The following is a 13,619-nucleotide window of genomic DNA, read 5'->3' as shown; positions in this document are numbered from 1 at the left end:
CTGAAACAGGTTAAAAATTATACATATAACTAAGCAATATGGACTATGTTAGAGTTTTTACATTAATCGGTATTGGGCTGACCCCACAGGCCTGCAAGCCTCATAGTAGCCCAGCCTTGAAACCAAAGAAAAGAGCCCGGAGACAGTGACAGAGACATCAATGGCTTCTTGGACAGGGAATCTTACACATCCACAGCCAAGGTGCCAGAGAAACACCCCCCACCCCTGCAATGGCAGAGGGCAGGCTGGACATGACAGCAGTCCTCCCTACTTGGGGGGGGGGAGGAGGTTATCATTTATAGGGGGAATTAAGTCAGGCTGGCTCATCAGTTACCAGGGAAACCAGTAGCTGGACGACATCCCTCCCAGCCCCTCAGGTAACAACCTAGAAAGGAAGATGTTTTTCTTTAATAAGCTAGCAGGCAGAGCCCTTCTGATCTAAGGGGTAAGCACGTTCATGTGAATCGGGTGCCGGTGAAGCAGGGACTGGTCAAGCAGGGAAGGTACAGAAAGCAAGAGAACAGCTATCTTGAATGGCCTGACCATACAACCTAATTGCTTGTTCATTTTGTGGGGGCCAGCACTTATAGATAAATGGAAGTAAGCACAATTTACAGAAAAATTTAAAGCTGAGTCAAAGACCTTAATTTTACCTATGATCAATCCAAAACCATCTTTATATGATCTTAGCAGAAGAGCACCTTGAGACAGTCTCCCTGGAAAGTGGTTTGAGAAGCTGAGTAGGGCCTTCTAAATGAGGGTGGTCTTGGGCTTCTGCTTGCAGCAACCCCCAACTGTGGCATTTTTTAAAAAACTGGCATCTTTATTTCCTGTTCAGATTTTTTTTGAAGTGGGTTCCCCCACCAGGGATTGAACCCACGTCCCTTAGAGTGCAAGCATGTAGTCTTAACCACTGGACCACCAGGGAAGTCCCTTGTAGTCCCCACCAGTCAGGGCCCTGCCTTTTTCTAAGCTAAACAGACCAGGGAACTTGGTTCCTCAGGGTAATCTTCTCCCACCCTCTGCTCTCAGAGAAAGAAGTAACCCTCAAACCACATCAGAGGGAAGCGAGAACACAAATGCCTTGTGTCCCTTCCTGTAACCTAGCTGGGTGCCCAGCAGCTTTATCATACCTGCCCCACGTACAGCCATAGCGACAGAATAGTATCCTATCCATCTGAGCGTCTAGTACTAGTCTGGAGATTAATTCTTCAAGAGAAAGCCCAGTTTTAATCCACTTCTGCTGTCTAAGAATGAAGCCTCTAAAACCCCGCATGCCAGGCTGGCCCTTTTACCCCTCACCCTTCCAGTAAGCATTAGGAAGCCAGCTCTGCATGCACTCAAGTCTCCCTCCTTATCCATATAGACTCTGATGTTCTTTTTCTATCTTTGTCCAAACAAAAATGACTAAAGTCCTAAGGTACAACACCATCACTTTATTTAGGAGATAATCAAATAGGATACAGGGCTAACACAAATCACTGAACGTAAAATGATACAAACCTGTTACATTTTCTAGAAGAGACTCAGTCATTGTAAACAAGGAAGAAAAACCAGAAGAGTGCCTAAAGGACTGTAGTGTTTTGGACAAGTGTCCCCACACGCCCTTGAGCGAAGGTGGCCTCTGGTGGAGGTGGTCCTTTCAGCAGGAAGACAAGGAGATGGTTCCTCTGCAGAAGCCACGCCTCCTGGCCCCACCCACCCTCAGCGGCAGGCCTTGTTGAACTCCTGGAGGGTCCAGCGCTTGTTCTCAGTCGCCTGCTTGAGTTGGGTGTACTCTTTCACCAGCTTGTCAAACTCCTCCCCGAGGACCTCATAGGTGTTCAGGACCTGTCGGGACTTCTCCATGTCCTGCTCTTGTAGGCGAATGGCCCCCTCCAAACGGTCCCTAAGAACCCAGGCACAGGAGATACAATATAAGGATCTGGCTCCTCAGAAAGTACACAGAAATGGGAAGGCACAAAAATGAATGAGTCTGGAGGGGGTGTGATGGGTGGAAGAGCTCTATCAGACTTTTGGGAGTTCTCACCTAATGAGACGATGAACTTCCACTTTCTCAGCCGTGTAAGTGTCAGACAAAATCTTTAGCTCTTCCATCCTGACCAGGGGAGGAAAGAAACGTCAAGCTGAGGATCCTGGACAGCAGCAGACTTAGGAATGGGACACAGGACCTGCCCATGGTCAACGTATGGGTTGAGCAGTGACAAGATAAGCAAAGTCGTTCCAAATTCCTGAGCAATTTAGCTCACAGTAAAGCACCTATTTCAGAAGGCTTTAAAATGAAAGACCCAAGAATGCTGACAGCTTTGGAGTAATCCAAAGGCTAACAGAGCTATGTGACATTTACTGCACACCCACAGGGTGTCAGGCACGGCAGAGAGGAAAGCGATGAGGGAGAGGGTCGGAGGGGTGGGGTGTGAGATGGAGTCTCTCAGATCCACAGGGGTCACAGCTCACCGTAGCTTAAGGATCATTGCGCTGCACTTGATCTCCAGGTACTGAGCATTGATGCGGTCCAGCTCAGACTGAGTCTTCAGCCGGTGCTCCTGAAGAAGCCTCTGCAGTAAGGCCAGGCAGCGAAGTAGCACCTGAGCCCCCAGGAGGCAGGAGGAAGAGGGCAGCCACAAAAGACAGCAGAAAAGAAGGCAGATCAGAAATCCCTGGCTTTGGAATTCCCTGATGGTCCAGTGATTAAGAGTCTGTGCTCCTACTGCAGGGGACATGGGTTTGATGCCTGGTTGAGGAAGATCCATGACCAAAAAAAAATCCCTGGCTTCCCTAGAGGGGCCCCTGGGGTCAGAGTAAAAGAGAAGGGAGGCCACCCCACTGCCCTGCCAGACCTGGGAGTAGGTGGCACTCTTCTTCTCCAGCAGCACCATCTGCTCCTTCTGCTGGCTCTTGGCAGCCTGGCACTGCTGCTTCTCACCTGCCAGAACCTCAGCGAGGTTCCAGACCTTTGCTGCTTTCAGGGTTTCACTGTCCAAATCTGGGCAAAGAAACAGAATGCTGGATGGGAAAACCCTAACTGCTCCTGCCTTTTGAAAGCCGTATCTCAGTACCCCTCTCATACATCCAGCCCTACAGATTCTGTCTTCCTTACAGGTTTTCTTCTGATGGCCTGATAAAAACAGCCCAGTTCTCATAATTAAGTTCTCTCCATCTGCCTGCAATGCAGGAGACCGGGGTTCAATCCTTGGGTCAGGAAGATCCGCTGGAGAAAGGTATTCCTGCCTGAAGAATTCCATGGACAGAGGAGCCTGGCAGTCACAAAGAGCCACACACAACTGAGTGACTTCACTTTCACTCTTACTCTGAATTCCAAATGTGGCCCTTGATTCTTAAATCACAGAAATAAAGACAAAACAAGAGGCTTCCCTGGTGGCTCAGTGGTAAAGAATCTGCCTGCCAATGCACAAGAGGTGGGTTCCATCCCTGGGTGGGGAAGGTCCCCTGGAGAAGGAAATAGCAACCCACTCCAGTATCCTTGCCTGGGAAGTGGACAGAGGAGCCTGGTGGGCAACAGTCCTTGGAGTTGCAAAGAGTCGGACACAACTTAGCAGCTAAACAACAAAGACAAGGTGGATACCTATTAGCCTGAACTTTCCTCCCTATTACATTCTGATTCTCTTAAGAAGAACTCATCCTTCCTTGTAGCAAGAGGACCCTGCCACTCAGCACTTGGCCGAATGAGGGAATCCACACAGAATTCCTCACTTTTGTTCTACCAGCAAGGGAACAAAAAAGTAAGCATTTCCAGTGCTTCCCAGCTTCTGTCCCAAATCTAAAATTCAAACACATTATTGTCAAAAGAGCAGACCAGGAACCCTGAAGGCCAGCTGTGAACAGGACACAGCCGGCACGCACCTGAACTGGGATTGTGGTAGCAGAGCACAGTGAAGCATTTCTTCTTGAGCTGCTCCTCCACTTCCAATGGGAGCCGGGCTCTCATCCACACAAAATCCTGCAGCCACAGAAGAGAAGGGGGAGATGCGGACAGACAGCCGGAACTTGGAAGATCCAGTCAATGAATACGTGATGATAACAATCTCAATGATAACCAAAGGAAATGCATCGAGAGTCATCAGGGAGATTTAATTCCAAGTCACCAGGGAGATTAATGTTAGCAGAGACTACAGAGGCTGTCAAGATCCCATGCTGATGAAAATGTGGGGACCTAGGACACTGGAAGTGCCTCTCTGCACTTGGCAATATGTACCAGCATGTTCTGTGTGTGGCCTGTGACCTGGTGATCCCACTTTAAGCACTAACACTTGAGAAATAATCACACAAAGACAAGTATGAACCAGTGCGTTCCCATCATTGTGGCTTCTACCAGCAAAAATGTGGAGACAACCTTACATTAATATCCATCAATAAGGGTGAGCAAATTATGCTATATCTGTACAATGAAATCCATCTGTGATTAAAACTGGTGATATATAATAAGGACACTGAGCACTAACTATATGCCTGGATACTGTGCAGAGATTGCTTTAGGAAGAGGAGAGGGATAAATTAGGATCTTGGGATTTTCATATACATACTACTATATATAAAATACATTACCAACAAGGACCTACATATGGCCCAGGGAATTCCAATATTTTATAATAACCCTTAAGAGAAAAGAATCTGAGAAAGAATTGATATATAAGGCTTAACTGAATCACTTTTCTGCATACCTTAAACTAACACAACATTATAAATCAACTATACTTCAATTAAAAAAAAAAAAAGTGCCTTAGAGGGTATCATCTTGTTTACAGTAATTTGAAAAGTAATATATATTTGAAAATAATCATATACTTGAAAAGAAGTCCAAAATATATTGAGTGAAAACAGATTATATTCTATGTATGTACAGGAGGTATAATACCATTTATTGGGTTAGCCAAAAAGTTTGTTCAGGTTTTTCCGCAACATCTCATGGAGAAACCCAAATGAGCTTTTTGGCCAACCCAATATGTCAAGTTATACATAATAATACTGCATTTATTTCTAGATTTAGTATTTCAGCTCTTACTTGCTTCCTTGTAATGTTTTTTCTTTCTTATTTACTTAAGTTCTACCACCATGAACAAGTATCATTCTCACAGAAAGTTTAACCACGAAATGCTTCAATACATGGGAAAATTTAAGCCATTTCCCTTCTTTGGTCCCAATGTCCGTCCCCCCAGCCCCTAACCTCTGAGGGTGGCATGAGCTCCAGAAGGTCCGCCTTCTCCAGCCCTAGAAGTGGAGGCACCTCCCTCTCCTGGCTGGGACCTAAGAGCCGTGTCAGCTCGGTCACGAGTAGCCGCTGTTCAAGGGTCTCATGAAACTGGGAGAGAGAATAAAAAGCAAAAAGAAGTTACTATAAAACTTTTCCCATTCCGCCTCCTCCATCCTCATGAGCAGTTCTTCACATATCTTCAAAGTCCTCAAACATGTCATCCCCTTTAGATAACTCTCTAGCTGCCAGTGCTTTCTCCTGTCAATCTTCCTTTTCAAAACCCTGACAACACACTCACCTCTTTCCCCATAACTACAGTCCCTGTCTTTCTTGACACCCGTTACTCAAAACTCCTATTTCCCCCATATCATAGAATCAAAGGAAGCCACAGCTGTCCCCGTCATTCCTACAGCTGCTACCAGCACTTACTTCCTGCTTCCTGCCTCACCTTTCTGTCCTCAGAAATTAAATCTGTATCTTGTGTCTTCACATAGTAGTCCACAAGTAGCTCTTGAATGACTCTGTGTAAAATCTCAGACCTTAACCATGTTGTCTTATGCAGTCGAACTTCCTTCCATGCCTAGAAAACCGAAAAAATCCCAGGTGGGAGCCCCTCTCTCTCAGAAGATCTTTTTCTTCCTCCCAGTCAGCCCTTCTCCCAGGGCCCTTACCTGAGCCTGCTCCTTTGCCAGCGTGAGGCTTAAACCACTCTCGTCCACGTGTTGTGAGAGACTCAGCAGTAGTTGGCTGAAGTGTGGGTTCTGTAACAGGTCCTCTTCACTCAGGTTACAAGGAGGAAGCTGTTTGCTGCACACTTAATGAGACGTCCCCCATAGGGACCAAAAAGCAAAGACAGCAGTATGGATTCAATTTATATAATTGAGCATAAGATACAGGAAGGGAAGGGTCAGTAGCTCAGTCATGTCCATGTTCAGTGGACACACTCATGCTCACTCATGAGGACTCTTTGCGACCTCATGGACTATAACCCGCCAGGCTCCTCTGTCCATGGAATTTCCCAAGCAAGAATACTGGAGCGGGTTGCCATTGCCTACTCCAGGGGATTCTCCCAACCCAGAGTTCGAAGCAGCATCTCCCTAGGATTCTGCACTGGCAGGCAGATTCTTTACCACTGAGCCACCTGGGAAGTCCCCATAATTGAGCATAACTCTCAGCTTAATACTCACTTCCAAAAAACCCTTAGGTTTTTGGTAGGGACGTTTTCTAAATCAAATGAAATTTTTTTAAAAATAGGGAATTCACTGGCGGTCCAATGGTTAGAACTTTATACTTTCACTGCCAAGGGCCTGGGGTTCAATCCCTGGTCAAGGGACTAAGATCCCTCAAGCCTTGTGGCACAAGTACAAAATTTAAAAATCCACAAATAAACTAAAGGCAGTTCTCAAAGTAACAAGCATTTATATTATATACAAGGGTGTTAATCAAGAATTAGAGAACGAGCCTTAAAAAAAGCTAAAATCCTAGAAAATGGAAATACAGTTGGAAAATATTAGACAGAGAAACAAGAATAAGGGACTCTTTGGTAGGACTCACCACACTACCTAAAATGCCTCATTCACACATAATAACTAGAGTTTTGGGGGACGGAAAAAAACAACACATGTACAGTTCCAACTTGGGATGTAATCTCTGGTTGCATAAGCAAGACTGAGAGAGGGTATATTCTTAAGAATAAAAAATTTAACTAACCAAATTCTCCTTATTGTAAATAGACTGAGTACCCCATGTGGATGCAGAACACTACACACACGAGAAAAAGTGCAAGAAGCCAGGTTGTTGCTCAGTTGCTAAGTCACGTCTGACTCTTTATGACCCCATGGACTGCAGCACGCCAGGCTCCTCTGTTCTCCACTATCTCCCAGAGTTTGCTCAAATTCATGTCTATTGAATCAGTGATGCTATCTAACCATCTCATTCTCTGCCACCCCCTTCTCCCTTTGCCTTCAATCTTTCCCAGCATCACGGTCTTTTCCTTTGAGTCGGCTCTTCACATCAGGTGGCCAAAGTATTGGAGCTTCAGCAACAGTCCTTCCAGTGAATACTCAGGGTTGATTTCCTTTAGGATTGATTGGTTTGATCTCTGTGCAGTCCAAGGGATTCTCAAGAGTCTTCTCTAGTACCACAATTTGAAAGCATCAATTCTTTGGCTCTCAGCCTTCTTTATGGTCCAACTCTTACATCTATACATGACTACTGGACAAACCATAGCTCTGACTAGACGGACCTTTGTCAGCAAAGTGATATCTCTACTTTTTAATATGTTGTCTAAGTTTATCATAGCCAGATTCCATATGCTCAAGGGGCTTTTTTTTCCATCTGTTTTCCCACATGCTTTCTGCTGGGGTCTTCTATTTTACTTTCACATACCAAACACATTTTAATTCTCTGGACCATCATACCAAAAAGTCCTTTTAGAAAATTAAAAGTCTCTTCTTTTTTTCCTCCCAAGGCATTAAAAACTCAATATGGAAATGGTCAAAATATAGAAGATTGATGTTTTCAAAGGACTCAAGATAGAGAAAACATCTGAAATGGGCAAAGAATTCAAATATGGAAGGATTCTGAGATTTTAGAGGATAAGATATGAGAAAATTCAAGACACAGCTTTCAAAAGTTCACTCGCCACCCTTGTCATCAGGATATGGTTGCTAACACAGCATGGGAACATCTTGAAATTTTAGTCTATTGCACTAGCAGGTACTGAACAGGCGTTTGTATAATCTGTCTTTCAATAAGAGAATGTTTATAATCATCAAGGATTCTAGTTTCCCTAGGAACTTAGGCTTCTGTGAGAGAAACCGTACTGGTGAACATTATCAATCCTTTTATTTTTTCGGCCACACCTCGAGACATCTTAGTTCCCCAACCAGGGGTTGAACACGGGCTACAGCAGTGAAAGTGCCAAGTCCTACCACTGAACCACCAAGGAATTTCCCCTTTTTATTATAGAAGACAGTGCCCTAGATCACACCATTTTGGGACTTCCCTGGTGGTCCAATGGTTAACAATCTGGCCATGGGTTCAATCCCTGGTCTGGGAAGATTCCACATGCCTCAGGACAACTAAGCCATGTGCCACAACTACTGAAGCCTGCATGCCCTAGAGCCTGTGTTCTGCAACAAGAGAGGCCATGGCAATGAGACGTCCTTGCACCCCAACTAGAGAAAGACCATGTGCAGCAATGAAGATCCAGCACAGCCAAAATTAATCAGCTACTTAAAAAAAAAAAAAAAAAGACCACTCTGGATAATTCTTCAAACCTCTTGCAAATGGCTGCCCTTACCTTGTTGTAGCATTTCCATCCCTTCTCCAGGCGAGCAGAAATCCCCGGATGCCATCTGCTTTTCTGGTGATTCTTATCTGTCCAAATGAGTAAAAGAAAGCAAAAAGATAAATAAACTGGCTTGGCTGCCCCAGAGAGACAACTACCTTGGGTTCAAATTTCTGTTGTCTACAAGCTGGGGAGGAGGAACACCTCTTACAGGGAGGGACTATATCACACATCCTGGGTCCTGTCTGAAAAGAATCCTCCTTGGGAAAGAAAACTTTCCAATTCACTAAACAGAAGGATGCCCGCTCCCGGCCCCCTAATGGCACCCACTCCAGTACTCTTGCCTGGAGAATCCCATGGATGGAGGAGTCTGGTAGGCTGCAGTCCATGGGGTCGCTAAGAGTCGGATACGACTGAGTGACTTCCCTTTCCCTTCCCTTAAAACTGAGCCGCTGCTTTCTAGTTGAGTGAGCTGGGGAAGGGGAGGGGGTAGAAATCAGCCTGGTTTTTTTTCCTCCAAATAACTCAGCTATCAAATTCCACAAGAGTTACTTGTGCTTCTTTAACTTGTCCTTTCATCTGAGATCTGTTGGTAGCTTTTGATCATTAACTCTAGCAACATCCTTCAGGAGTGACACATCAATCCACACTTGAAGGAAAACAACTGGTTTTCGCATAACAGCATTAGGAAAGAGCACCTGGAGGAAAGACCATGACAGGAAGACTGACAGGGAGGTCAGTGGCAGGAGAAGAACGCAAAGGTGTGTTCATGAGGCTGAGGCCTGGACGCGTGTTCGGTCAGAACACCGAGTACATGGAAAAGAATGCCAGCAACACAAAGAGGAGGTAAGGATGGGCACAGTCTGGACTCTAGAGACAAAACTTTTCCCTTGACATTATTCCCGCCACCCCCTCACCCCCTCCCTTTTTTTTTGCTCCAACCCGCCTCTCTGTAAGGTATCAAACTCTTCAAGAGCAGCTGAGCCTCCCAAAGCAGAACATAGGTTATTAGGATTTAACACTTCATGTTCACAGAACATTTGGTTTACTTCCTGGTTTTATGAGTAACATCAAAGTAACTACTCATTTGTTTTGTAACATGGTCTAGAGGGGGACTGAGTCAGAATACTTAGACTTAATTTGCAGCTCAGCCCAGTTGCCTCTGTGTGAATTTAAGGGAAATGCTTTTTGGTGCCAAACTTTTTCCCACCTGCAAAACTGAGATAACGACTCCTGCCTTGGATGAGACGTTAAGAATTAATACCACAATCGACTTGTCAACAAAAGCCACTACTTAGTTAAGCTCAGTGTTTTAGCGATTCTGTTTATCAAAGATCTAAGCCTGCAAATAAATTCTGCAGGCGCAAACTTAGCTCAAGGAAATGAGAACCAACCCAAATTTAAAAATAGTCAGCTGTTCTTCCCTTCCTAGGGGAACTGCCCTCTTGGGGTTTTTAGGGTGATTTTCTTTACCCTTTTAAAGTCTTGGAGTGAACGGTGGGGGCAATCAGGCTCGATTCTCCACCCTTTGCACTCAGACGTGTTAAAACGCTGCTACAAGGACCCAAGCATTTAAATGTTCTGACTCAGGCGTCTTTTAAATTCTTAGAGCTGTCTTTACACGCTGCACTGAACGTTAAATTGATTTTACAGGTATTTTCACAAGATGTGACCCTTACAGGGCCAGAGATGAATCAAAATGCGGAGCGCGCTCTCGGGCGCCTACTTTCCTGCCGTCTGGTAGCCAAGGATTCCCAAGGGCGAGGGCGATCTCGGCGGCCGGAGACCGGGGACTGGCCGGCTTGACTCTCCCAGCGCTCCTTCTCCCCGCAGCGCCGCCCGCTGACCCTCCGGAGCAAACCTGCACAGCAAGGGGGAGCTGAAGCTCCCGAGGCAGTGCCGAGGGGGCTGAGGCGGGCAGGGGGGCAGCCGGTGGCCGCAACACTGGACCGCCGCCCGCGCCCGGCCTCCGAAACCTCTCGATCCGGCCGGGCGCTGGGGCTGCTGGAAGCTAGGCCTGGGCAGACAGCGCGGGAGGCCGGGGGAGGGGAAAGGGCCCCAAACGCCCAGGAGGCCGCGTGGGAGGGAGGGGCGGCGCCACGCTCGAGGCGGGAACGGCAGGCTCCGCCTCCAGCCGGGCGCGCGCCCTCAGTCTTCCAACGGCCAGAGGACTGGGTGTTTGGAGTCCGGACTGGGAAAGGGAGCAGGCAGACTTCTTTGCCCTTTCTCCTAGGCACCTCCCCCACGTTGAGGGAAAATGTTGGGAAGATGGTAATAATTGCCAGCTTTTACTCAGGGCCCACAATGAGTCAGACTACGCTAAATATTTTACTTGCCTGGCCCTGCCCCGTTTAGTTCTTGTCTCCTATGAGGAAGTCACTATCATACCCATTTTGCAGAGGGGAAAACTGAGGCGCAAAGAGGCTAACTGGCTTATTCCAGGTCAATGATTGCAGTGTAAGCCTGACCTCGGGGACCTCTGAACTGTCCCAGACATGCCGCCCATCTGCAAGTCTCCTTGCTCAGGTGCTGCCAGCCCTGTCTCTTGAGGTGGCTTCTCCACTTTTCCTACTGCAGGTTTCTCCTCTTCTCTCTTCTTTATTTCTCATCCTTCATCAAAACCTCTGTCTTCTTTTTTTATTATTTTTTATTTTTTTATTTTTTTTTGTCTTCTTTTTTTAAACTACAGGGACATTTATTGTTTGCTTAACCAGAAATCTGGAGCTGGAGGGGGGTCCTAAGACTTCTTAGGTTTCCCTGGTGGCTCAGTTGGTAGAGAATCCATCTGCAATGCAGAAGACCTGGAGAAGGGAATGGCAACCCACTCCTACTTGCCTAGGAAACCCCCTTACCAGAGGAGCCTGGCAGGCTACAGTCAGTCCATGGGGTCAGGAAGAGTCCATCACAACTGGGTGACTAACACTTTCACTTTTCAAGACTTTTTAGTAGCTCCCTGATCTCAAGATCGTTTGCAATTCTCTTTGCAATCCCCTCATGGTCAAAAGATGGCTTCAGAAGTCCAAGAAGTACATCACATTCTCTCAACAGCATCCTAGCAGGAAGGAAGAAGAGCCTTCTTCCTGTAACAGTCTGAGAAGAAAATCTTTTCCAGAAGCAACCACAAGACTTTCCCATATGTCTCATTGTCTCATTTTTGGGTCACCTCGCCACCCTTAGCCCAGTGAGCCGGATGTCTTCCATTTGCCCCCTAGATCCACTTTCAGCTCTTCAACACCCTATGTAGAAGGTAAGGACTACTCACTATCTGTATTCTCTGACTGGTTTCAGTCAATGGGGGATCCCAGCAGGAGGTGGTAGGGAGAGAAAGGATGATTCCCCTGACATCCTCTCTGGGTTTGACTTCAGGCTGGCTAAGGTTCCCCCAACATCTCTCTGTTTTAACCACCCGCCACCCTTTTTTCAAAGTCAACTGGAATCTAGTCATTAGGTTCAGTTCAGTTCAGTTCAGTTAGTCAGTCATGTCCGACTCTTTGCGACCCCATGAATCGCAGCACGCCAGGCCTCCTTGTCCATCACCAACTCCCAGAGTTCACCTAAACTCATATGCATCGAGTCGGTGATGCCATCCAGCCATCTCATCCTCTGTCGTCCCCTTCTCCTCCTACTCCCAATCTCTTCCATCATCAGGGTCTTTTCCAATGAGTCAACTCTTCATGTGAGGTGGCTGAAGTATTGGAGTTTCAGCCTAAACATCAGTCCTTCCAATGAACACCCAGGACTGGTCTCCTTTAGGATGGACTGGTTATTAGATGAATTAGTTTAAAAATATTTATTGCTAAGTAAATTGCACCAACATTATGAAATTTCTTGCATCAGAGAAGCAGGTGGGGAGGTGGGAAAGGACTCTCAGGACTTGGTGTGCTGGGTGGCAGAGAATTTAACCTTTTCTTTTAATACCAACTAGAGAATTCTGCTAGCAGCAAAACACAGAGAAATAGTGTGATCCAGTGCAAAAATTTTATGTCCCTGGTCATCTTGTCAACTGCCACCTTTCGTGCTTAATGTTAAAGTGCTGTCATTTTCTAAGGCTTTTAAAAATCATTTCTGCTTCCTCAGTTCTGTAGTGCAGCATCATTAAATACCAGGCATAATGTCCCTAACAAATGGCAGTTGGAACAAAATAGCAAGGATGCTTTGGTGACTCAGAATTGATCAGAAATCTACTGAAATTTCATGTATCCTATTTGCCAAAATTTCTAAAATGGTACTACAAAGCTTTGGCTAAGTAGCTCTAAAGTACTGGAGGAGTGAGGGGGTGAAGGATACAGAGGCCTGTCTTGAGGTAGGAGGCGGGAGGGGAGAGCCATGGGAAGTTGTGAACTGGATCAGGTCTTCATATGCAATTATCTGTTCCATCTCTGTCTCTAACAAACTATGTGACCTTGGATTTCAGGTTCCTTATCTGTCAAAAGGAGGAACTAACATATTTCTAGCTCGTCCAATCTCACAGTGTTGATGTAATGATCAAATGAGATAATGGCTGAGAAAGTGCTTTGGAAAGACTATCAAAGTGAGGTGTTTTTAAACTGACACTTATTAAGCACTTATTAAGTGCCTTGGGAGAGACACAAAGAAAAATAGAACTCAGTCCCTTCCCTGAATTTCATAATCTAGTTCAGAAGACAAAACATACACATGAAAAGCAAATAATACATGGCAGCAAAAAGGTGTCAAAAGAGCAGTTTAAATAATAAATACCAGAAAAACCTGAGGGAGGTAGAGAATCTTTCTGCAGGAATGGATAGGGAAGACTATGAAATGAATCTTCTCTTAGCCAGGCCTGAAAGGAGAGGAAACAGATCGTTTAGAATGAAGGAAACATCCCAGCAAGTGGAGGCAGAGACAGGGAGTCCAAGCTCCATGCTGGGCCCAAGAGACCAGACCACGTGAAGCCAAAAACGTTATAGTAAGACAAGAAAGTTGAAGCTTATGGATCATCCTTGCAGTTAAAACTGTTGCAGAAGGACTTCCCTGGCTGTCCAATGGTTACGAATCCACACTTCCACTGCAAGGGGCACGGGTTTGATCCCTGGTGGGAAAACTAAGATCCCACATGCTGTGTGTTGTGTGCATGTATTGAGGCAAAGAAACCAA

General features: G+C 45.9%; 1 protein-coding gene across 6 annotated transcripts; it reads right to left on the bottom strand.

The window, feature by feature from the left end:
* Positions 1-1,428: 1,428 nt before the first annotated feature.
* HAUS4 (HAUS augmin like complex subunit 4) lies at positions 1,429-10,461 on the bottom strand. Of its 6 annotated transcripts, none has more exons than XM_052646793.1 (11): positions 9,978-10,359; positions 9,203-9,286; positions 8,517-8,593; positions 5,884-6,026; positions 5,661-5,792; positions 5,186-5,320; positions 3,865-3,961; positions 2,841-2,986; positions 2,458-2,588; positions 2,030-2,098; positions 1,429-1,888 (listed from the first exon to the last, which is right to left on the bottom strand). In XM_052646793.1, the coding sequence occupies exons 3-11, from the start codon at positions 8,569-8,571 to the stop codon at positions 1,705-1,707; spliced, it is 1,092 nt and encodes a 363-aa protein (XP_052502753.1). In that variant the 5' UTR covers positions 8,572-8,593; positions 9,203-9,286; positions 9,978-10,359; the 3' UTR covers positions 1,429-1,704. The 6 variants fall into 6 exon arrangements, with proteins under 6 accessions (XP_052502753.1, XP_052502754.1, XP_052502756.1 ...); XM_052646794.1 differs by having other exon boundaries at positions 10,184-10,359; XM_052646796.1 differs by lacking the exons at positions 9,203-9,286; positions 9,978-10,359 and adding an exon at positions 10,366-10,461.
* Positions 10,462-13,619: the final 3,158 nt, after the last annotated feature.

The sequence above is a fragment of the Budorcas taxicolor genome, chromosome 10 (genome assembly GCF_023091745.1).
Source record: "Budorcas taxicolor isolate Tak-1 chromosome 10, Takin1.1, whole genome shotgun sequence".
Classification (NCBI taxonomy): domain Eukaryota; kingdom Metazoa; phylum Chordata; class Mammalia; order Artiodactyla; family Bovidae; genus Budorcas; species Budorcas taxicolor.
This window is presented reverse-complemented; position numbering and strand designations above follow the sequence as displayed.